Here is a 23413-nt window from a genome sequence, read left to right as displayed (position 1 = left end):
AGTAATCAATATCAATGTAGCACTAAAAATAACATAAGGTAGAACAAAAACACACAAAAAAATAAATAAAAAAGAACACAAGAAAGTAGGAAGCTATATACAGGGTTAGTTCCAATACCATATTTACAATGTGCAGGGGATACATGATTTATAGAAGTAGATACGTTTAGGGGTAAGGTGACTAGGCATCAGGATATATGATAAACAGAGTAGCAGCAGTATAAATTATGATTGTATGTGAGTGTGTGTGCGTGCGTGTGTGTAGAGTCAGTATAAATGTGTGTGCATGTAATGTGTGTGTTGGAGTGTCAGTGTATATATAAGGGTAATTTCAGATAGTCCGTGTAGCCATTCTGTTAGCTACAGTATTTAGCAGTCTTATGGCTTGGGGATAGAAGCTGTTCAGGAGCATGTTGGTGTCAAAATTGATGCACCGGTACCGCTTGACGTGTGGAAGCAGAGAGAACAGTCTATGGCTTGGGTGGCTGGAGTCTTTCACAATTTTGCTCTCAATGGTCCAGCTGTATAATTTTTGGAGGATTTGAGGGCCCATGCCAAACCTTTTCAACTTCCTGAGGGGGAAGAATCGCTGTTGCGCCTTCTTCAGGACTGTGCATGTGTGAGTGGACCATTTTAAGTCCTTAGTGATTTGGACACAGAGGAACTTGAAGCTCTAGACCGCTCCACTGCAGCCCCATCGATGTGGATGGGGGCGTGCTCCCCCCCTCTCCCCCCTCCCATTTCCTGTAGTCCACGATCAGCTCCTTGGTCTTACTGATGTTGAGGGAGAGGTTGTTGTCCTGGCACCACACTGCCAGGTCACTGACTCCCTGTAGGCTGTCTCATCGTTGCCGGTGATCAGGCCTACCACCGTCGTGTCGTCAGCAAACCTGATGATGGTGTTGGTGTTGTACGTGGCCACGCAGTCGTGGGTGAACAGGGAGTACAGGAAGGGACTAAGCACACACCTGTGGGGCCCCCGTGTTGAGGGTCAGCGTGGCGGAGGTGATGTTGCCTACCCTCACCACCTGGGATTGGCCCATCAGGAAGTCCAGGATCCAGTTGCAGAGCGAGGTGTTCAGGCTTGGTGACGATCTTGGAGGGGACAATGGTGTTGAACGCTGAGCTGTCGTCAATGAACAGCATTCTGATATAGGTATTCCTCTTATCTAGGTGGGTGAGGGCAGTGTGGAGTGCAATTGCGATTCCATTGTATATGGATCTGTTGGGTGGTATGCAAATTGGAGTAGGTCTAGGGTGTCTGGGATGATGGAGTTGATGTGTGCGATAACCAGCCTTTCAAAGCACTTCATGATTACAGAAGAGTGCTACAGGGCGGTAGTCATTGTGGCATGAAGCCTTAGAGTTCTTGGGAACAGGAATGAAGCATTTTAAAACATGTGGGGATGACAGACTGGGACTAGGAGAGGTTGAAAATTACTGTGAATATGCTAAATGATCTGCGCATGCTCTGAGAACGTGCCCTGGAATGTTGACCTGATTAAAGACCTTTTCTCACATCAGCCTCAGAGAGCGAGATCACCCAGTCATCTGGGTCGGTGGGGCCCCTCACGCACAGTATGGTGTTGTTATTGTTGAAGCGTGCATAAAATGCATTGAGTTCATCTGGAAGAGAGGCATCGTTGGGCAGATCATGGCTGGGTCTTCCTTTGTAATCCGTGATGGACTGTAGCCCCTGCCACATGCGGTGGGCATCGGAGCCTGTGTAATATGATTCCACCTTATTCCTATATTGTCTTTTTGCTCATTTGATGACTCTGCGGAGGTCGTAGACTTCTTGTACTTGTTCCTGTTCTCAGCCGTAGCCTCAGGGTTATCTGCGATAGCCCTGTGTGCGGTAGCCCTGACGTTTAGTTTAGCGCCAACCTCTGTTAATCCAGGTGCTTTTGATTGGGGAAGCAGCAATCCTTCACTGTGGGGACAAAGTCGCAGATGAATTTCCTTATGAAGCCGGTGACGGAGGTGGTTAGTTCGTTGATGTTATCGGCAGAGTCTAGGAGTCATGATCTGATTTGCCAAATGGCGGACGAGGGAGGGCCTTGTTGATGCTTGCTTGTGGGTAGAGTAACAGTGGTCTAGGACTTAATCGCCCCTAGTGGCGAGGGAGGCATGTTGATGGAAGTTGGGCATCACGTGTCTTAATGACGCAGAATTAAAATCAACGTCGACAAGAAAGGCAGCCTCCAGATGTAAGTTTCCTCCTTGTTTATAACCTCGTACAGTTCGCTAAGTGCCAGCTTGTTATATTTCTTGTCTTGAGGTGGGATGTATACAACAGTCACGAAAACAGCTGAAAACTCCGTCAGGAGGTAGAAGAGTCGGCATTTGACCATCAGGCATTCCAAGACGGGTGAACAATGGGTCGAGACTTCCACTGTGCTACAGTCAGCACACCATTTGCTGTTGATGAAGAGGCATACCCCTCCCCCTCCCCCTCTTGATTTCCCTGACTCTACTGTCCTGGCCGTTCGGTGAATGGAGAATCCAATGATGGAATATTCATTCAAACTATTTTTTATTTTACCTTTATTTAACTAGGCAAGTCAGTTAAGAACAAATTCTTATTCACAATGACGTCCTACACCAGCCAAACCCGGACGACGCTGGGCCAATTGTGTGCCACTCTATAATGCTATAATTATGTCAGCGGTCCATGATAACAATTTATTTTCAGTCTTGGCTCCGTTGTCCTTTTAATCGTCATTATGTCTTTGGAATCCCTGTCCCTGACATCTGCATATTCCCTCTTTTCATAGCGAAACCCCATTGGCTCCAGACAATGATCGACGGCGCCCTGTCCATTGAGGAGAACCTGTTCTGGGAGTGTAAGGCAAACGGGAAGCCCAAGCCCTCCTACAGTTGGCTGAGGAATGGAGACAACCTAATGGCAGAGGTATGTATGGAGTCCTGCACGTGAAACCACATCAGCATCTTCACATAGTGTGCCGTGGTTCAGGATCTCTGAACAGCTGATGGGTTTCAAATTCAGTCAGAGTAAGACATCAACAGAAAAATGTATCTGACTTGTTTTAGTGGCTTTTCCAACTTGATGGCCATGGGAAGAATAGCTTATTAGTGGTCTACTGGTATTGACAACATCACTGTCTTTGTTTTTATTGAAGCTGCAGGTCAGCATTTTCTACCCCCTCACCCTATCCTAGTCCCAATCTGAGCATACATACAAGAACAGGGTGCTATGAAGTGTTTTTTCTTCCCCTCTCTTGTCTCTTCATATTGTACAAGTAATTGCATTTGCGCCTGTGGACATAAGAGTCTGCTCCAGCGATACATATGCAGATCTGCTTGCTTTGTCGTCCACAGGGCCGGGTGCAAATCGAAAACGGGGCTCTCTCCATAGCAGCATTAAACCTGTCAGATGCCGGGATGTATCAGTGTGTGGCTGAAAACAAACATGGCATTATTTATTCCAGCGCTGAGCTAATGGTGTTAGGTAAGAAAGCTTTCCTCTCTGATTTTTATGTGTCTAGATTGCTGTGTGTTTGATCATATTCTTAAATATAATACTAGCACCCTGCCATTGCCATTTTCTACGTTCACTCGCAGCCTCATTTGATGCCACTTCGGCTCCAGAGTCGAAAATATGAATCTGATGGAGTATCTTATTTTACTTTCATTCATTTCATCATATTGATTTTGATACTAGAAACGCATTGCACAGTGGCATCAGAGGGCTTTCTCATGTAGATGACATATCGATTTATTCGGAGAGCTTTGCTGAGTTCTATCTATCTGACTGACCGGATGAGAAATTCAATTCGGTCCTGCTATTTAATGACACTGGGGGTCTCCGATGATGACTGACAAAACGTGACGATGACAGACAAAGCCCAACATTTAGAGAAGCCCATAGTGTGTAGTGAGGACTGGTCTCTATGGTGGAAGGGGGATATGGCTTCATCACTGAAGCCCTGGAGCAGTTCCTATGGAGATCATGGTTTTTATGCCAGAGGATAGGGGAAGGAGGTAGGGAATGAGTCAATCTCAGCTCAGCACAGTTGATATGGGAGTTGGTTCAAGTTGTCTTCCTCCCCTATTCCCCCCGTGTCTCCTATAGCATCACCTCCCAGTTTCTCCAAGAATCCACTGAAGGCCCTGCTGAAAGCTCGCTCAGGCAGTGAAGTGGCTCTAGAGTGCAAGCCCCAAGCCTCGCCCCGGGCAATTAGCTTGTGGAAGAAAGGCAATGAGATCTTGCAGAGAAACGAGAGGTAGTGTGAAACCCAGCATGAATTCTCTCTCATTCACATTCAAAAAGGGCAGTTGTGTGTGATTATAATATTTGCAGACGTGTGGATGAATAGGAGGAAAGGCTTATGAGAAGAAAACAAACCCCTGGAAAAATGTAGATATAGATAGTATATGTTGTATGCAGCTTCTGTGCGTATTGAATGCTTAGCTTATGCAAATACCAACATTTCAGTCATTCAGGCTTTCAGTCAGGCTTATTTTGTTTAAATACAAAAATTAACATGCAGATAACCATCTCTTGGATGATAAGCCTGGGGAGAATGATTGGCATTAGGACACCAATTTCACAGGAAATTGCAAAATGCAAAGTCGATTTTCAGTTTTCTCTGTTGGAATACAAGGACAATTTGAAATGATGTTGAAACGAAGGCAATTATGCATCCTAGCACTTGGACTGGATTCAGAAACGGCTCTTCAATTATTTACCCAAGCAACAGCTCAGAATCTCTGTTACTTATCCCCTAGGATTACTCTGCTTCCCAACGGGACACTGAAGATTGTCAACGCAACCAGGAGGGATGCGGGGAGCTACACATGCATCGCTAAGAATCAATTTGGGACTGCGAGCACCACTGGAAGACTCCTTATCACAGGTGTGGGATCATAACGGGTTCTCACAATAAGCCCGAGGCATCTCCCAAAAACCATTCACTTTGGTTCATGATTTTAACGTAATTGCAATTTTTTTTACATCAATAGCTGTCCTTATTGTCGGATATTTTGATGTACTGTCTTGTACTGATAATTGTACTAATAATCCCAGCCTAACATCTAATGAAAGTGATCGTTACTATTCTGTCCCTACAACTTCAATTGGTCATTACTATTTTGTCTGTACACTGTCAAGGTTGTTATTTTGTAATTAAAGTAATTGGAATTGATTTCACTAGAGAGAGTGGTTATATAGGCAATAAGTTATTGTACCGCAATTAAGTAAAGGTCATTATTAATGGGTGCGGTGATGTAATGTGTTGGTGCAGTTATCGGGTACATTATTTGTAAACGTCCGTCACCACCTCCATTGTTTTTCTCAGTAGCTTTTTTAGGTCATACGCCAGCAGCTGAACCCTTTAATCTAATGGAATTTAATTATCCTGACCTTTCCCTTACAAGGCTCCCGTACTCCACTGCAGCCACCATTGGGAATGTATTCTGCTTGCATAATCCTACTTCAAACATTTCGCCCCCAAATTGACCATGCAAATACGAAGTGTCAACCAGAAATGATGTTAAATGTTAGTGAGGCAACAATAGTTTGAAAGTTAAGTTCTAGAAGCAAGATACATGTAGCTATGGTGATCCTTGTCATAGTAATAGTTTGATATAGTTATAATCTTAAACACTAGAGTTTGAGCGTAATGGTTCCCACCCAGAAAGTATTAAGATGCATACTAAACAGTCATTGTCTGGACAGAGCCCACCAGAATCACCCAGAGGCCTGCTAACATGGAGATCATTGTTGGCGAGAGTATCGTGCTGCCCTGCCAGATTGCCAGCGATCCAGCCTTGGATGTGTCTTTCTCCTGGGCCTTCAACGGGCAGCTCATAGACTTCCATGGGGACGCCGACCATTTCGACAGAGTAGGAGGGGTGAGTCACCATTAGCAGTGGACAACTGCTGTGAGGCTATTGTACACTCTTAGAAAAAAGGGTTCCAAAAGGGTTCTTCAGCTGTTCCCATAGGAGAAACCTGTTTGGTTCCAGGTAGAATGCTTTTGAGTTCCATGTAGAACCCTCTGTAGAAAGGGTTCTACATGGAACCCAAAGGGGTTCTACCTGGAACCAAAAGGGTTCCACCTGGAACCAAAAAGGCTTCTTCAAAGGGTTATCCTATGGGGAAAGCCAAAGAACCCTTTTAGGTTCTAGATAGCACCTTTTTTTCTAAGAGTATGGCTAATTTGGAAACTGTATCATCTCTGTATAATAGGTTAGCTACCTCTTAAAAACATAAAAAAGCCCTATCGTCACATAGTAGGCTACTTTCAAGAAGGGTACTAATGAAGGATATGTTGGGATCAAATCTTAGCAGCAGTCTCAGCATTGAAGTGTTGCTTCAATAGGCTATATTTAATTTCCATTGTTTCAAGCTATATTGCCTCTTTTTCAATTAATCTGCCATGTATATTTCGTCTCCCTGTCCATCGGACAGCTCAAATGAATTGCGATGTTATCCGTAAGACAATATAAAGGTGAAAAGCCACAGTATTTCATAGGAGATCATACTAATCCGTAAAGTGTTTCAACGGTGGAATAAGCCTGATTAATTAAAACTCTTTTTACTTTTCATCCCTCCAACTTCTAATTTCTCCACCTCAAGGGAGAACGTTTTGTTATCATCTCTCTTTGCTGTAATTGAATTTGCATACCTATTTATGAATCTTGTACCCTGAAATAATTTTATAATGAGTTGGCTGGCATTAACCAAGGGCAAGCCTTGGCACCTGTAAAATGTTCATTTCAATTCCTCATTCCTTGAATTAACGATAAGAGACTACTCTTTGTTGAAAATATGTGTTGAGTTTTGGTATTCATTTGTTCTGCACTTGTCTCTGCCAAATTGTTTTAGGGAATCATTTTTCACTGTTTTATGGATTCACTCTTCACCCCAGGTTCATTGTATGGATACAGTTTGAAAAAAAACTAAATGAATGGATTAAAGTTGAGGTTGATATCGGAGTTGAACCCCTCCAATGTCGTGGTCATGCTAAGTTCACTCCTGCGTGGATAGACAAATGGCAATTACAAATGACATTGACATGTGGACACACATAATGAGATACAGTTTTCACAGATTCCATATCCCCATGCCCAGGGAGATTACCAGCTCTTCTCAACAGCTTCTGATGAATTAATTCACATAATTAAACCAGATCTGCCTCATAGCTTCCTGCCTGCCAAGGCATGGGATTTAACCCCTTGTTCTCCAGTTAGACAGCTGCTGGCTGGCATGTCAGTGGTAGACATGGCATGAGCATGTTAGCCTGTCAGAGGAGAGGAGTGCCATGCCGTCCCTTAGCTACACATAAGTGCCGCTTTGCTCCGCTTGGTCTTTGACTCCGAGAGGTGAGGATCCTCAGGCCGTTCATTAGAGGGTCTTCACGGATCCACCTGTACCCGAATACCCGAGACCCGATCCAGGTTCAGAGCGGATCCGGATCCACAACTCTAAATAATGTCACGGGTCTGGGTTGGAACTGATATGATTGTCATGGGTCTCAGGTATGTGTCTTCGGGTCCGTTTGGAATGGGTCTCTATATAAAAAATAATGTATTTATGCATATCGGGTCCGGGTGGGAAAGCCCCAGGTCCATTTCGGAACGGGTCCAACTTTTTGGACCGATGAAGACCTCTAGCGTTCATACACAATTGCAGCCAAGCCGAGCTGTGATCACTGCCCAGTGAGTTGATGAAATCTGGCGTGACTTGAGTGTGACTAACCTGGCTAGCCCTCAGGTGAATCATCTCTGGACAAGCACACTCCATTTTAAAAGGAGTCCTGAAGGATGACATGCTGTGTATGTGTGACAGACCACTTCACCAAGTGAACATTGGCTCTGGATTTTTTGAATGTGAGTCCATCTCCCCAGAGTGATGGGTAGCTTTGCTATGTGCCTAATAATTAACTGCAGATACAGTGACTTCAGAAAGTATTCATACCCCTTGACCTATTCCACATTTTGTTGTTTTACAGCCTGAATTCAAAAGGGATTAAATAGCTTTTTTTCTCTCACTCATCTACACACAATACCCCATAATGACAAAGTGAAAACATGTTTTTAGACATTTTTGCAAATTTATTGAAAATGAAATACAGAAATATCTAATTTCCATAAGTATTCACACCCCTGAGTCAATACTTCGTAGAAGCACCTTTGGCTGCGAATACAGCTTTGAGTCGTCTTTGGTATGTCTGTATCAGCTTTACACATCTGGATTTGGGGATTTTCTCCCATTCTTCCTTGCAGATTTTCTCAAGCTCTGTTAAATTAGATGGGGAGCGGTGGTGAACAGCAATCTTCAAGTCTTTCCACAGATTGTCAGTGGGATTTAAGTGTGGGCTTTGTCTGGGCCACTCAAGGACTTTCACATTCTTGTTCTGAAGCCATTCAAGAGTTGCTTTGGTTGTATGCTTGTCCTGTTGGAACGTACATTTTTGCACTGAGAAGCAGGTTCTCTTAAAGTATTTGCCTGTATTTGACTCCATTCATTGTTCCCTCTGTCCTTACCAGTCTCCCAGTCCCTGCCACTGAAAAGCATCCCAATAGCATAATGCTGCCACCATCATGCTTCACAGTAGGGATGATGTTAGACGGGTGATGAGCAGCATTCAGGCCAAAGAGTAAAATGTTTGGCTCATCAGACCACTGAATCTTTTGCCTTATGCTCTCAGAGTCTTTCACATGCCTTTTTCTCAGGAATGGCTTCCGTATGGCCACTCTCCCATAAAGCCCAGATTGTTAAAGTGTTGTAGAGATTGTTGTCCTTCTGGCAGGTTCTCCCATCTCAGCTAAGGAACTCTGATGTTCTGTCAGAGTGATCATTCGGTTCTTGGTCACCTCCCTGACCAATGTCCTTTTTGCCTGGTTGCTCAGTTTTATTCGGACGGCCAGCTCTAGGCAGAGTCTGGGTAGTTCCATATTTTTTCAGTTTCCCAATGATGGAGATCAATATGCTCTTGGAAACTTTAAACACTCTAGAAATTGTTTTGTACCCTTCCCCAGATATATGCCTCATCACAATTCTATCTCGGAGATCTACGGACAGTTCCTTGTACTTCATGGTATAGTTTCTGCTCTGACGTGCTGTCAACTGTGGGACCTTGTATAGACAGTTGTGTTTCTTTCTAAATCATGTCCAAACAATTGAATTGGACACAGGTGGACTCAAAACAAGTTGTAGTGACAGCTCAAGGATGATCAAAGGGAATTGGATGTACCTTAGCTCAATTTGGAGTGTCACAGCAAAGGGGTGTGAATATTTATGTGAATGAGATATTTCTGTATTTAATATTCAATAAATTAGCTAACATTTCTAAAAACATGTTTTCACTTTGTCATTATGGGGTATTGTGTGTAGATGAATATATATATATATATATATATATATTTTTATATATATATATATATATATATATATATATATATATATATATATATATATAATTAATTAATACATTTTTTATTCAGGCTCTAACAACAAAATGCGGAATAAGTCAAGGGTTATGAATACATTCTGAAGACACTGTAAATATGATCCCAAATCAATCTCATATGAAGACATTTTACTTGTATCGCTCTTCCACATTAACTTATATAACTGTACTAAGCCTCCATGGCAGACGGGAAAATGTACAGAAGCTATTTCATCACATCTCGCTCATCTTTGGGTTTTTCAACAGTTTATCAGTTTTAGGATCTCAAAGAGCACACGGTTTTATATAGAACAATATTAGCTCCTAGTCTGTGAGACGTAATAATTTCTTATCTACTCTGGCTTATGTAATTATGGAATAATTAGGATCATCTTGCCAATTAGCCGGAATGTGTTTGTCTGTTTTGTGGGTCCTGTGCGAGGCTGAGTAGGGGAACATGCAGTGCCTGAAGGGTAGCTGACAGGATTGTTTGTTTAGAACACAGCTGACGTTCTTATTGGTTCCTGTGTGTCACAAGACTCAGTGGCCTGAGGACCACATGCAGCTCTGTGCACAGAGCTTCCTCAATGTTAAAGCTAAAGTCACACTTAAAAAGAAAAATACATGTTCTGTAATGTAATACATGTATTTATTAGTCAACCTGCAGTAGGATCATGCATGCAATTGCTCAGATAGAATGATGAAACCGTTCAGAGTGTATTTCCTTTAGATTTCTTGATCTTACACCAGATATTCTTGTTTTTGTGTTATTGTTATCCCTTATAGAGCATTTCAGGAGATCTGATGATTCGTAACATCCAGCTGAATCACGGGGGGAAATATGTCTGTGTTATCGACACCGACGTGGAGAACTTGTCCGCTTCGGCCATCTTGGTTGTGAAAGGTAAGAGAACCGACTGTTAAGGTTGTAAGGGTTCCTTTATGGAATTCAAGTTGAGTTCACTCTGGCAATGAGATTCACATTTGTACAGGGACTCATTTCTCAGAAGTGATGACTTTTTAAGTTCTTTAGAAAAGTCTGAATGTCGAAATACAATATAGTGTCGGCTGTGAATGTTTGACCTTAGAGCTTGCAATGAAAAATATCGTAAACAGTTTGACAGAATTAAAATTGATTCATGGAATAAATTGGAGCTGAAATTGGAATCTAGATGGCATACTTCATTTTATAGGCCTATATGAAGAATATTGGTTAATTAAACTTGCTGTCAAGCTACCTTTATGACAAATAGGATGCTGTATTCATATTTTGGTGTGAACTGTGCAGACACATATACATCTATATAATATCTATTAATATCTTACATATTTTGTTTTTACATTTCATGACATGGCATGTTATACAATGTAATGATATGTGGTATTTGTGTAATGAGAACATTGAATTTTTATGACATCTTTTTGAAATAATTGAAAGACAATATTTGGCATCGCTGAATTTGATAATGGCACACACTGTGGCACTGGTACATTTGTGACGGCAGCTTCCACAGTGGTAGTTGATATGTTTTTGGAGTAGTGTATCATATCTCATCATTGTAGCTTATCTCTAGTGATTTACATTGGTATGCACACCCATAACACCCTGTAATAGCTGTCCCAGATGTTTTGTTTTGGAAAGCCATTGTTTATTACAGAGATGGCTTTAATTGGCTCATTTACATATCGGCAAAATACAATAGAAGCATCTGAATAATGGAACAGTGGAGCAAACAACAACATCATGGCATGCACCCATCTTTGGAGTAGATATCCATGAACACTCTCTGTCATTCTTTGCCTCTCAATGTTGCGGTCTCTCTCACTCAATCTGTTTCTCGCTCTCTATCTCTCTTTCTCTCTCACACTCTTTCTCACTTCCTCTCACTGTCCATCTTTCTAACACAAGCATATGTTTAACAAATTGTCCCCTCCCATGTTCCTGTCTGGTGTTAGTGATCCAATGTTCTTAATCACTTCTCAGCCTCACATATCACACGTCTGCATTAAAGGTCCCTGTGAAGCCGGCCCAAGGACACAGCCCTTAATTAGAGGGAGTGTGATGGCATTGGGCCAGCTGTAAAGGCAAGAGGATGATGAGTTGGGAATGGGGGCGTGGTGTTGGTGGTGTCTATGGTGGGGGTGTTGGTGGTGGGGGTGGTGCTGGTGTTTATGGTGGTGGTGGGGGTGTTGGTGGTGTTTATGGTGGTGGTGGTGGTGTTTATGGTGGTGGTGGGGGTGGTGGTGGTGTCTATGGTTGTGGTGGTGGTGGTGTTTATGGAGGTGGTGGGGGTGTTGGTGGTGTTTATGGTGGTGGTGGTGGTGGTGTTTATGTTGGTGGTGGGGTGGTGGTGGTGTCTATGGTTGTGGTGGGGGTGGTGTGTATGGTGGGGGTGGGGGTGTTGGTGGTGTTTATGGTGGTGGTGGGGGTGTTGGTGGTGTTTATGGTGGGGGTGGGGGTGGTGGGGGTGTTTATGGGGGTGGTGGTGGTGTTTATGGTGGTGGTGGGGGTGGTGGTCGTGGGTGTGGTGGTGTTGGTGTGTTGGTGGTGTTTATGGTGGTGGTGGTGGTGTTTATGGTGGTGGTGGTGGGGGTGTTTATGGTGGTGGTGGTGGTGGTGGGGGTGTTTATGGTGGTGGTGCGGTGTGGAGGCTCACTTTGCTTATTGTCTGATTGAGTCAGGTCCCCCCGGGCCACCGGACACAGTAGCGGTGGAGGAGATCACAGATAGCACGGCCCAGCTCTCCTGGAGCCCCGGCAGGGACAACGGCAGCCCTATCACCGGCTACATCATCCAGGCCCGGACCCCCTTCACTGTGGGCTGGCAGGCTGTGGACACAGGTAGCTTATACACTTACCATACAGTACATAACAGAGCACACCATAACAATGCTTATCCAGCATGATAATAATGGTCTACTTTCCACTTCCAGTTCCTGAGGTGATCAATGGCAACACACTGACAGCCACTGTGGTGGGCCTGAACGCCTGGGTGGAGTATGAGTTCAGGGTGGTGGCCCGCAACAGTGTGGGCATGGGAGAGCCCAGTCCAGCCTCAGCCAAGACCAGGACAGAGGATACCAGTGAGTGTCTCTCCTCTACTCTCTCTAAAATACATACGCAGACACACACACACTAACACACACATACACATACTAACACGTACATACACACACTAACACACACATACACATACTAACACACTAACACACTAACACACACTAATACACACACACATACACACACATACACACAAATACTGTAGATATACACAGACCCCTGACATCTGACATGAAATGCTGCTTGAACCAGTTGCTGATGTGACAGATGTCTTGTGATGGACCATTTACTTTGGGCTGGCATCAGGATGCACATGAGCGGTCCACAAATCTGTTTTGCCACCACAGTGCTATGCATGAAACCGTTGTCAAGTAAAATGGCATTTTCTGAATATTAAACTTAACAGCTAAATCTAAAAAAAAGTTGTTTATTCTTTGTGACGTTTGGCAGTTGAGTAGGACCATATACTCCAAAACATGTCGGGTCGCTAGTATCAAGGGAAATGTTTGTGGAGTGTAAAATAGAAAACAATATTGTGAATGCATTTTAAAGCTGTCTCATGAGGCTAAACGTATGGCATATACAGTGGCTTGCGAAAGTGTTCACCCCCCTTGGCATTTTTCCTATTTTGTTGCCTTACAACCTGGAATTAAAATGGATTTTGGGGGGGGTTATATCATTTGATTTACACAACATGCCTACGACTTTGAAGATGAAAAATATTTATTATTGTGAAACAAACAAGAAATAAGACCAAAAAATAGAAAACTTGAGCGTGCATAACTATTCACCCCCCCAAAGTCAATACTTTGTAGAGCCACCAGCAATTACAGCTGCAAGTCTCTTGGGGTATGTCTCTGTAAGCTTGGCACATCTAGCCACTGGGATTTTTGCCCATTCTTCAAGGCAAAACTGCTCCAGCTCCTTCAAGTTGGATGGGTTCCGCTGGTATACAGCAATCTTTAAGTCATACCACAGATTCTCAATTGGATTCCAAGACATTTAAATGTTTCCCCTTAAACCACTCGAGTGTTGCTTTAGCAGTATGCTTAGGGTCATTGTCCTGCTGGAAGGTGAACCTGCGTCCAAGTCTCAAATATCTGGAAGACTGAAACAGGTTTCCCTCAAGAATTTCCCTGTATTTAGCGACATCCATCATTCCTTCAATTCTGACCAGTTTCCCAGTCCCTGCCAATGAAAAACATCCCCACACTTTGATGCTGCCACCACCATGCTTCACTGTGGGGATGGTGTTCTCGGGTTGATGAGAGGTGTTGGGTTTGCGCCACACATTTTCCTTGATGGCCAAAAAGCTCAATTTTAGTCTCATCTGACCAGAGTACCTTCTTCCATATGTTTGGGGAGTCTCCCACATGGCTTTTGGCGAACACCAAACGTGTTTGCTTATTTTTTTCTTTAAGCAATGGCTTTTTTCTGGCCACTCTTCCGTAAAGCCCAGCTCTGTGGAGTGTACGGCTTAAAGTGGTCTTATGGACAGATACTCCAATCTCCACTGTGGAGCTTTGCAGCTCCTTCAGGGTTATCTTTGGTCTCTTTGTTGCCTCTCTGATTAATGCCCTCCTTGTTTTTGGTGGGCAGCCCTCTTGTCACGCCCTGGCTCGGGGGACTCTCGTATGTTGAGCCAGGGTGTTAGTTTCTATTTTTTGTGGTGGGTTCTAGGTTATTGTATTTCTTTGTTTGAGTGACTCCCAATCAGAGGTAACGAGTGTCAGCTGTTGGCTCGTTGTCTCTGATTGGGAGCCATATTTAACTATCTGTCTTTCACGTTGTGTTTGTGGTTTCTTGTTCATTTCGGTTTGTGTGAAACCGTAGACGTCACGTTTTCGTTTGTGTTTTTGATCGTGTGATCATTTATAGTAATAAAATATGTTCACTTTCAACGCTGCGCATTGGTCCTCTATGTTAGACGATCGTGACAGAAGAAACCACCAAGATGGGACCAAGCAGCGTGTCCAGGAGCCGTCGCCAGGGAGATCCCTCACAGATCTCCTTCGCCTCCTGGACTGGGTCAAGCCGAGGGAGGAAGACAAGGGCTTGACATTATGGCAGAAGGGCGAGAAGCTGGCGAGGGATATGGAGACGTGGTCCACGGGTAGGAGAGACGGCCCAAAATTTTTTAGGGGGGGGGCTCACGACGGCGGACCAGCAGGAGGCCGCGATAGAGCGGTCCAGTGGGTTGCCGGAGAAGGCCGCCGGGTTATGGGGGCCACTGGTAGAAGAGGGGATGGAAGGTGTGGAGGCACGGCGAGAGGTACTGGCGTGTGTTGCCAGTCCGGTCCGGCCCGTTCCAGATCCCGGTGTGGAGCCAGTGGTGTGTGTCCCCAGTACGGTCCGGTCTATTCCTGCTCCCCGCACCAAACCTGCGGTGCGCGTCGCCAGCCCAGTCCGGCCCATTCCTGCTCCCCGCATCAAGTCTGTGGTGCGTCTCGTCAGCCCGGCTCTGCCCGTTCCTGCTCCCCGCACCAGGTCTGTGGTGCGCGTCGCCAGCCCGGTCCGGCCCATTCCTGCTCCCCGCATCAAGCCTGTGGTGCGTCTCGTCAGCCCGGCTCTGCCCGTTCCTGCTCTCCGCACCAGGTCTGTGGTGCGCGTCGCCAGCCCGGTCCGGCCCATTCCTGCTCCCCGCGTCAAGTCTGTGGTGCGTCTCGTCAGCCCGGCTCTGCCCGTTCCTGCTCTCCGCACCAGGTCTGTGGTGCGCGTCGCCAGCCCGGTCCGGCCCATTCCTGCTCCCAGCACCAAGTCTGTGGGGCGGTTCGTCAGCCCTGTCCGGCCCGCTCCTGCTCCCCACACCAAGCCAGTGGTGTGCGTCGTCAGTGCAGCACGGCCCGTGCCTGTTCCCCACACCAAGCCAGTGGTGTGCGTCGTCGGTCCGGCACGGCACGTGCCTGTTCCACTGGAGCCGGATCCGCCGCCTGGCGGAGTGCCCACCCGGTCCCTCCCCTGTTGTGTTTCGTTGGCGCGGTCGGAGTCCGCGCCTTTAGGGGGGGGTACTGTCACGCCCTGGCTCGGGGGACTCTCGTATGTTGAGCCAGGGTGTTAGTTTCTATGTTTTGTGGTGGGTTCTAGGTTATTGTATTTCTTTGTTTGAGTGACTCCCAATCAGAGGTAACGAGTGTCAGCTGTTGGCTCGTTGTCTCTGATTGGGAGCCATATTTAACTATCTGTCTTTCACGTTGTGTTTGTGGTTTCTTGTTCATTTCGGTTTGTGTGAAACCGTAGACGTCACGTTTTCGTTTGTGTTTTTGATCGTGTGATCATTTATAGTAATAAAATATGTTCACCTTCAACGCTGCGCATTGGTCCTCTATGTTAGACGATCGTGACACCTCTCTTGGCAGATTTGTTGTGGTGCCATATTCTTTCAATTTTTTAATAATGGATTTAATGGTGCTCCGTGGGATGTTCAACGTTTCTGATATATAACCCAACCCTGATCTGTACTTCTCCACAACATTTTCCCTGACCTGTTTGGAGAGCTCCTTGGTCTTCATGGTGCCACTTGCTTGGTGGTGCCTCTTGCACCCGATCTTATTTAGTGGCTTCATAGCAAAGGGGGTGAATACATATGCACGCACCAGTTTTCCGTTATTTATCTTTTAGGATTTTTTGAAACAAGCTATTTTTTTCATTTCATTTCACCAATTTGGACTATTTTGTGTATGTCCATTACATGAAATCCAAATAAATATTCATTTAAATTACAGGTTGTAATGCAACAAAATAGGAAAAACGCCAAGGGGGATGAATACTTTTACAAGGCACTGTAGTCCTGTAGTTCATCTCTGTTAACAGCCTTATAATTGCTCTCTTCTGGGCTTTGCCTTACAGTGCCTGATACAGCTCCCACTGATGTTGGAGGCGGAGGAGGCACAAAATCTGAATTAGTGATAACTTGGGAGGTAAGTCATCTGTCAGGTTTTGCTGTTCTCTACATAGCCGGGTAATGTTTTTACTGTTCTCTACATAGCCGGGTAATGTTTTTATTGTTCTCTACATAGCCAGGTAATGGTTTTACTGTTCTCTCCATAGCCAGGTAATGGTTTTACGGTTCTCTCCATAGCCAGGTAATGGTTTTGCTTAATTGTGCAGAATTGAATGAAGCAATATTATAATCTGCACTAGAGCCAGCCCCTCTCTTCAGTGCTGGCCATGGAGTGCCATTTCTCCCTTCCAATGTGATTCAACTGAGGGACAGAGATTGTTTCTTTGAAGCCCACTTCATCCACAATTATGTGCTAATGCAGGGAGAAAAACATGAAACAATCAGTGATTTCTGCTCATCTGTGGGTTGTGGTGTAGGTGTAAGCCAGGGATCATCAACTATATTCAGCTGTTGGCCAATTTATTATTGAGCGCATGGTCAGGGGGCCGGAGCATCATTACAAATAATTTGTAGAATGTAAGAAGTAAGAAGCCCAAGCAGATATAAGACAGTAAGAAGCCCAAGCAGATATAATATTTGACTAAAACATAATCATTTCAAAACTTGCTTACATTTGTATACGATCACATATATCTCTATTATGCGTGGGAATACTTTGGAACAGATTTTCTAAATGAAAATCACTTGGAGCTGATTTGCTGGTGTTTTTAATATAATCATTTTTTGCTCAGAACACTTGGGGGGCCAAATAAAATCACCGCCAGTTGGGGAATCCTTGTGTAAACACTACATCTAATCATTGCAATCACGGTTGAAGCCCTCTTTGGCAGGTGCTTGACGACAAACGCAGGGGTGTCAGTGTCTTTGCCTGTATGCGTTTTAATATCACTATAGTTTTGTGTTTCGCTCCCAGCCCGTGCCTGAGGAACTGCAGAATGGAGAGGGTTTCGGTTATATCATCGCCTTCCGGCCGCTGGGTGCCGTCACCTGGACACGAGCGGTCATCTCCACGCCCGGGGTGGCCCGATACATCTTCCGCAACGACACTATCCCACCTTTCTCGCCGTTCAATGTGAAGGTTGGGGCGTACAACAACCGTGGGGAGGGGCCTTTCAGTTCCATAGCCACAGTGTTCTCAGCAGAGGAAGGTAAAGGAAACGGCTGCCAGTGGAAGTCACGCTCAAACAGCCCCTAATCTTTTCATTCTGGAGGCACAACCTTCTAAGTTGGTTCAGATACTTTCCCCCTCTCAAGCTGGGAGTGTCAACTTGATATTAGTTATTGCATCGGTAGATTACAGGAAATCCTAGCAGACACTTTCTACAATGGGCTGTCAGTGAGGTACTGTGTTAATAGAATTTGCCATGCAGATAGTCTTCCCGTATGTCAGTCACAGATCCCAATAAAAACCAAGCAGAGGCAAAATCTCTCTCCAGTGAAACTACAGGTCTATTCTCTGCTTTCCTCTCCTTCCTATTAGTGTGTTTGATGGTGTTGAATGAGTCTGTGGGGTTCTCAACAGCTCTCTATTTCTGCAGTACCCATTGAGGCTCCTAAGAGGGTTTGGGGCAGGAGTGTATCTGCAGCTCAAATTGAAGTGATCTGGGAAGCCCTCCCCATCACCCCTGAAAGAGTGCTTGGTTATGAGGTAGGATTCACTAAATTTCCTCAATAAAACAACACATACACATTTCCATTTCTAGTGTTTATATGGAAATCAGTAGCTTTATTTCTTGAAATATCCCCTGGGGTGCTGTGTACTGTAACATCTCACTGTATAAGATATCATGAGGAGTTCTGTAACGTCGACTACATCTTGTTAATATGTTGACTCCTATATGTACTGTATGTCACAGTATTACTTAGACACAGCTGCTCTAAAGACCACCACCATTTAGCTGCAGCAGCTTTTAAAGCCGGGTGAGAAAAGCTCTCATCCATCCATTTAAGAACGCAAGAAGAGCTTTTCCTTTTCTCCCAGTGCTCTTTCAATCCTTCTCACCTCTGCCCCTCGGAACAAAACCCTTTGGTTGCCATGGCACTGGCTATATTGTGTTGATACAATAGTGCTATCAGGTCAGCAAACATGATTTGAGAGAGAGGGGCTTTTAAGGGGGTAAGCTGTTACTATGCATCTTGAGCCTTAGAGGTTGGGTACAGTGGAAGTCATAGGATTTAGAAAGAGATGACACCTTTCACAGACAGATGCATTAGTATTGTTGATGTTAGTAGCCAAACTGGCAGGATAGGTAAAAACTGCTAGGCACAATAATAGGCCCATCATCTACAGTATGGATCTGTTTTTTTACTCCAGTACGGTATATTATAGAGTTTTTTACGTGAAAAGAATGGTATCTAATAGGTTAATTTAGTTGCATGGCTAAAACCAGGAATATAGATGTGCCTGTCCCAAGAGCAGACTTCACATTTTCTCTCTAATTATTTATTGACTTTACTCTTATGTCACTTAATACCAGAAACATGAATATTGAAAATGAACCTAAGCTACTAGCATTGGATTATTTCATTTGCTTCATCAAATATATCTTCACCTGCACCGTTAATTGAAAGCTAATACCCTCAAGGAAAGTAATTAAGTTAAAGAGAATACAATATTCCTCCATGCTGTAGCTGGTTGTGTTAATTTCTAAGTACAGAAACTGTATTTTAATCATTGAAAATACAGATTTGTGAGGGGAATACATTTTATTGAACCAAAAACAGGGGATCTTAAACACATTATTGTGACAAGAATATCCCTATACTGTGTCACACAAGCACTTTGTCATTTTACTTTGTGGGTTACTCTTGGGTGCCTTTGTAGAATGACCATGGGCTGATACAATTGAGGACCCAGATATCATTCACTGCGAAGCCAGTCCTCTACTGCACACTAAATGGCATTACAGATTGAATGATGAGGATGTTCTAATAATGTGATGAAGTGAATCACTTGTGAGAGTTAAAAAAATAATTCAATTGCTCATGTCTGATATCTCAATCTCTTGTTGTTTTCTTTCCATTGGTAAACAGGTGGTGTACTGGGAAGATGACACCAAGCCTGACACAGTAGGCAAAGTGAGAATCTCTGGAAACTACTCAGCGGTCAATGTGACTGGACTGAACGCTAACACACAGTATTACCTAGCTGTGTGCGCTTTTAACACTGCAGGGACAGGGCCACAGTCTATACCCATCAACGCCACCACCAAGAAGCCAGGTGAGTGAATCTCATTTACATTTACAATTTAGTCATTTAGCAGTTACTCTTCTCCAGAACGACTTACAATTAGTGCATTCTTCTTAAGATAGCTAGGTGACACAACTACAATTATCACAGTCGTAGTAAGTACATTTTCCTTCAGCTGTTTGGGGGATTGTATATACATTTTTACTTAAAAATTTAGGGAGAACAGAAACTCATTATTTTGTAAAACTATTCACGTATTATATGAACATCTCTCTGTTCCTCTCTCTTTCCTCATCCCTTCTCTCTTAGCACCAGGCCAGCCTCCTTTGAATGTAGAGTGGACCATGATTGGCTCTCTGCTCACTCTACACTGGGGTCCTGTGATAGCCATGGAGACAGAGGCAGAGGTCATCGGATATCGTGTACGTCTCATGTCACTGTGGCTCTATTCTTTTGTCAAACACAACACGACCATCTCAAATCCACTCTTTCCATCATATTGGTAAGGTTTTCCACAGGGACAAAACATCCATAGCTCCAACCAGCCAGCCTCACTGTACTGTCACCAAGCATTAGGAGCCATCTTATCATCCTATAAGCAAAATCGAGTTTAAATTCCCTCACTCCTCACTGCTCATTTCAGCCCATCTTTCATTTTTGATTGTGTGTTTTGCATTGCCGTTTCTAGGTGCTGTTGAGAAGACACCGGTACAATGACGTAAACAGCATCGTAACAAACAAAACCAGGATGGAACTGACGCTGTCTCCCAACGACAACTACCTGATCCAGATCAAGGCCCTGAGTGAGGGCGGTGAAGGTGTGGGCAGCGAACCCATCCACATCCACAGATTAAGTATGTTTGCCATTTCCTCTCTCTCCCCTCTCCACTTCCTGTGTCCCTTGATAAAGCTTTGATGATTATTCAATCAGCCAAACAGAACATGTATTTTGGGCTCTTGCATCCCTCTTCAACCTTGTGTAATAGACTTATTTTGGGTGCAAGAAATGCGACCTTTTTAGAAATGCATGTGCAGTGCAATCCATCTCTGCCATTCCTTGTTGACTGCCCAGGTCTGCAGCATATAACATAGTACAACACCCCCACACACTCTAAAGAGATCTGCTCTCTGATGTGATATACAGTGGGGGAAAAAAGTATTTAGTCAGCCACCAATTGTGCAAGTTCTCCCACTTGAAAAGATGAGAGAGGCCTGTAATTTTCAATCATAGGTACACGTCAACTATGACAGACAAATTGAAGAAAAAAAATCCAGAAAATCACATTGTAGGATTTTTAATGAATTTATTTGCAAATTATGGTGGAAAATAAGTATTTGGTCAATTACAAAAGTTTCTTAATACTTTGTTATATACCCTTTGTTGGCAATGACACAGGTCAAACGTTTTCTGTAAGTCTTCACAAGGTTTTCACACACTGTTGCTGGTATTTTGGCACATTCCTCCATGCAGATCTCCTCTAGAGCAGTGATGTTTTGGGGCTGTCGCTGGGCAACACGGACTTTCAACTCCCTCCAAAGATTTTCTATGGGGTTGAGATCTGGAGACTGGCTAGGCCACTCCAGGACCTTGAAATGCTTCTTACGAAGCCACTCCTTCGTTGCCCGGGCGGTGTGTTTGGGATCATTGTCATGCTGAAAGACCCAGCCACGTTTCATCTTCAATGCCCTTGATGATGGAAGGAGGTTTTCACTCAAAATCTCACGATACATGGCCCCATTCATTCTTTCCTTTACACGGATCAGTCGTCCTGGTCCCTTTGCAGAAAAACAGCCCCAAAGCATGATGTTTCCACCCCCATGCTTCACAGTAGGTATGGTGTTCTTTGGATGCAACTCAGCATTCTTTGTCCTCCAAACACGACGAGTTGAGTTTTTACCAAAAAGTTATATTTTGGTTTCATCTGACCATATGACATTCTCCCAATCCTCTTCTGGATCATCCAAATGCACTCTAGCAAACTTCAGACGGGCCTGAACATGTACTGGCTTAAGCTTAAGATTTGAGTCCCTGGCGGCGTAGTGTGTTACTGATGGTAGGCTTTGTTACTTTGGTCCCAGCTCTCTGCAGGTCATTCACTAGGTCCCCCCGTGTGGTTCTGGGATTTTTGCTCACCGTTCTTGTGATCAGTTTGACCCCACGGGGTGAGATCTTGCGTGGAGCCCCAGATCGAGGGAGATTATCAGTGGTCTTGTATGACTTCCATTTCCTAATAATTGCTCCCACAGTTGATTTCTTCAAACCAAGCTGCTTACCTATTGCAGATTCAGTCTTCCCAGCCTGGTGCAGGTCTACAATTTTGTTTCTGGTGTCCTTTGACAGCTCTTTGGTCTTGGCCATAGTGGAGTTTGGAGTGTGACTGTTTGAGGTTGTGGACAGGTGTCTTTTATACTGATAACAAGTTAAAACAGGTGCCATTAATATAGGTAACGAGTGGAGGACAGAGGAGCCTCTTAAAGAAGAAGTTACAGGTCTGTGAGAGCCAGAAATCTTGCTTGTTTGTAGGTGACCAAATACTTATTTTCCACCATAATTTGGAAATATATTCATTAAAAATCTTACAATGTGATTTTCTGGATTTTTTTTTCTCAATTTGTCTGTCATAGTTGACGTGTACCTATGATGAAAATTACAGGCCTCTCTCATCTTTTTAAGTGGGAGAACTTGCACAGTTGGTGGCTGCCTAAATACTTTTTTTCCCCACTGTAAGCCTCATCATCTCTGTATACTTTAATGGCCTATCCTGTTGAAAGACATTAATAATGGAGCTAAGGAAAGCACTACATAATTCACAGTTGCCCTTTGATTTACAACGAATTGTCATCAAATTTAGAAAATAGAGACAGAAACATTTTTTGTTGAAAAGTGGAATTTTCAGTTCTTGAAGAGCTTCTCTGACTGCTGGTTTGTGGTTTCAGGCATGGGTGCACGGGGCTCGGGAGCGTCTAGTCTCAATCCGCTATCGCTGTCTCATCTCTCTGCATTCCTCATCAGCGCTCTCCTCCTCCTCAACTCCTCCTGGTGATGTCTGATCACAGTCATAGCCCTCCTACCGGCCCTCCTCTCTCCCTCTCCCTCTCCTCTAGCAGCCTGCTCCTGCATTCAGATGGGCATGGGTGCAACCCTCTGTGGCAGTGCTGGACAGAACAGGAATTTTGAAGGGGCCATGCATTGAATATTTAAATGACGGTCTGGTAGAAAACATGAATTTGTTTGCATGATATTTTACAGTTTCCTCTCATGTCATAAGTGCTGTCATGCTGTACAGTTGAAGTCGGAAGTTTACATACACTTAGGTTGGAGTCATTAAAACTCATTTTTCAACCACTCCACAAATGTCTTGTTAACAAACTATAGTTTTGGCAAGTCGGTTAGGACATCTACTTTGTGCATGACAAGTAATTTTTCCAACAATTGTTTACAGACAGATTATTTCACACACTAATTCACTGTATCACAATTCCAGTGGGTCAGAAGTTTACATACACTAAGTTGACTGTGCCTTTAAACAGCTTGGGAAAATTCCAGAAAATTATGTCATGGCTTTAGAAGCTTCTGATAGGCTAATTGACATCAGTTGAGTCAATTGGAGGTGTACCTGTGGATGTATTTCAAGGCCTACCTTCAAACTCAGCGCCTCTTTGCTTGACATCATGGGAAAATCAAAATAAATCAGCCAAGACCTCAGAAAATTGTTTTGTAGACCTCAACAAGTCTGGTTCATACTTGGGCGCAATTTCCAAACGCCTGAAGGTTAATCTGTACAAACAATAGTACGCAAGTATAAACACCATGGGACCACGCAGCCGTCATACCGCTCAGGA

General features: G+C 44.1%; 1 protein-coding gene across 1 annotated transcript in view; it reads left to right on the top strand.

Moving 5' to 3' along the window:
• Positions 1 to 22913, top strand: part of LOC121574816 (contactin-3-like) — a 52384-nt gene extending 29471 nt beyond the window's left edge. Inside the window, exons 9-23 of the mRNA XM_041887411.2 lie at positions 2778 to 2914; positions 3343 to 3472; positions 4097 to 4247; positions 4753 to 4880; positions 5702 to 5877; positions 10206 to 10323; positions 12102 to 12260; positions 12353 to 12502; positions 16326 to 16396; positions 17294 to 17528; positions 17919 to 18028; positions 19414 to 19600; positions 19880 to 19992; positions 20259 to 20424; positions 22508 to 22913. Coding sequence (XP_041743345.2) covers positions 2778 to 2914; positions 3343 to 3472; positions 4097 to 4247; positions 4753 to 4880; positions 5702 to 5877; positions 10206 to 10323; positions 12102 to 12260; positions 12353 to 12502; positions 16326 to 16396; positions 17294 to 17528; positions 17919 to 18028; positions 19414 to 19600; positions 19880 to 19992; positions 20259 to 20424; positions 22508 to 22614 — 2138 coding nt within the window. The 3' untranslated portion in view covers positions 22615 to 22913. The remainder of the gene's footprint in view (positions 1 to 2777; positions 2915 to 3342; positions 3473 to 4096; positions 4248 to 4752; positions 4881 to 5701; positions 5878 to 10205; positions 10324 to 12101; positions 12261 to 12352; positions 12503 to 16325; positions 16397 to 17293; positions 17529 to 17918; positions 18029 to 19413; positions 19601 to 19879; positions 19993 to 20258; positions 20425 to 22507) is intronic.
• The last annotated feature ends 500 nt before the right edge of the window (positions 22914 to 23413 follow it).

The sequence above is a fragment of the Coregonus clupeaformis genome, chromosome 10 (assembly GCF_020615455.1).
Source record: "Coregonus clupeaformis isolate EN_2021a chromosome 10, ASM2061545v1, whole genome shotgun sequence".
In the NCBI taxonomy this organism is placed as follows: Eukaryota; Metazoa; Chordata; class Actinopteri; order Salmoniformes; family Salmonidae; genus Coregonus; species Coregonus clupeaformis.
Note: the sequence above shows the minus strand (reverse complement) of the source record. Positions and strands in the feature narration are given on the sequence as shown.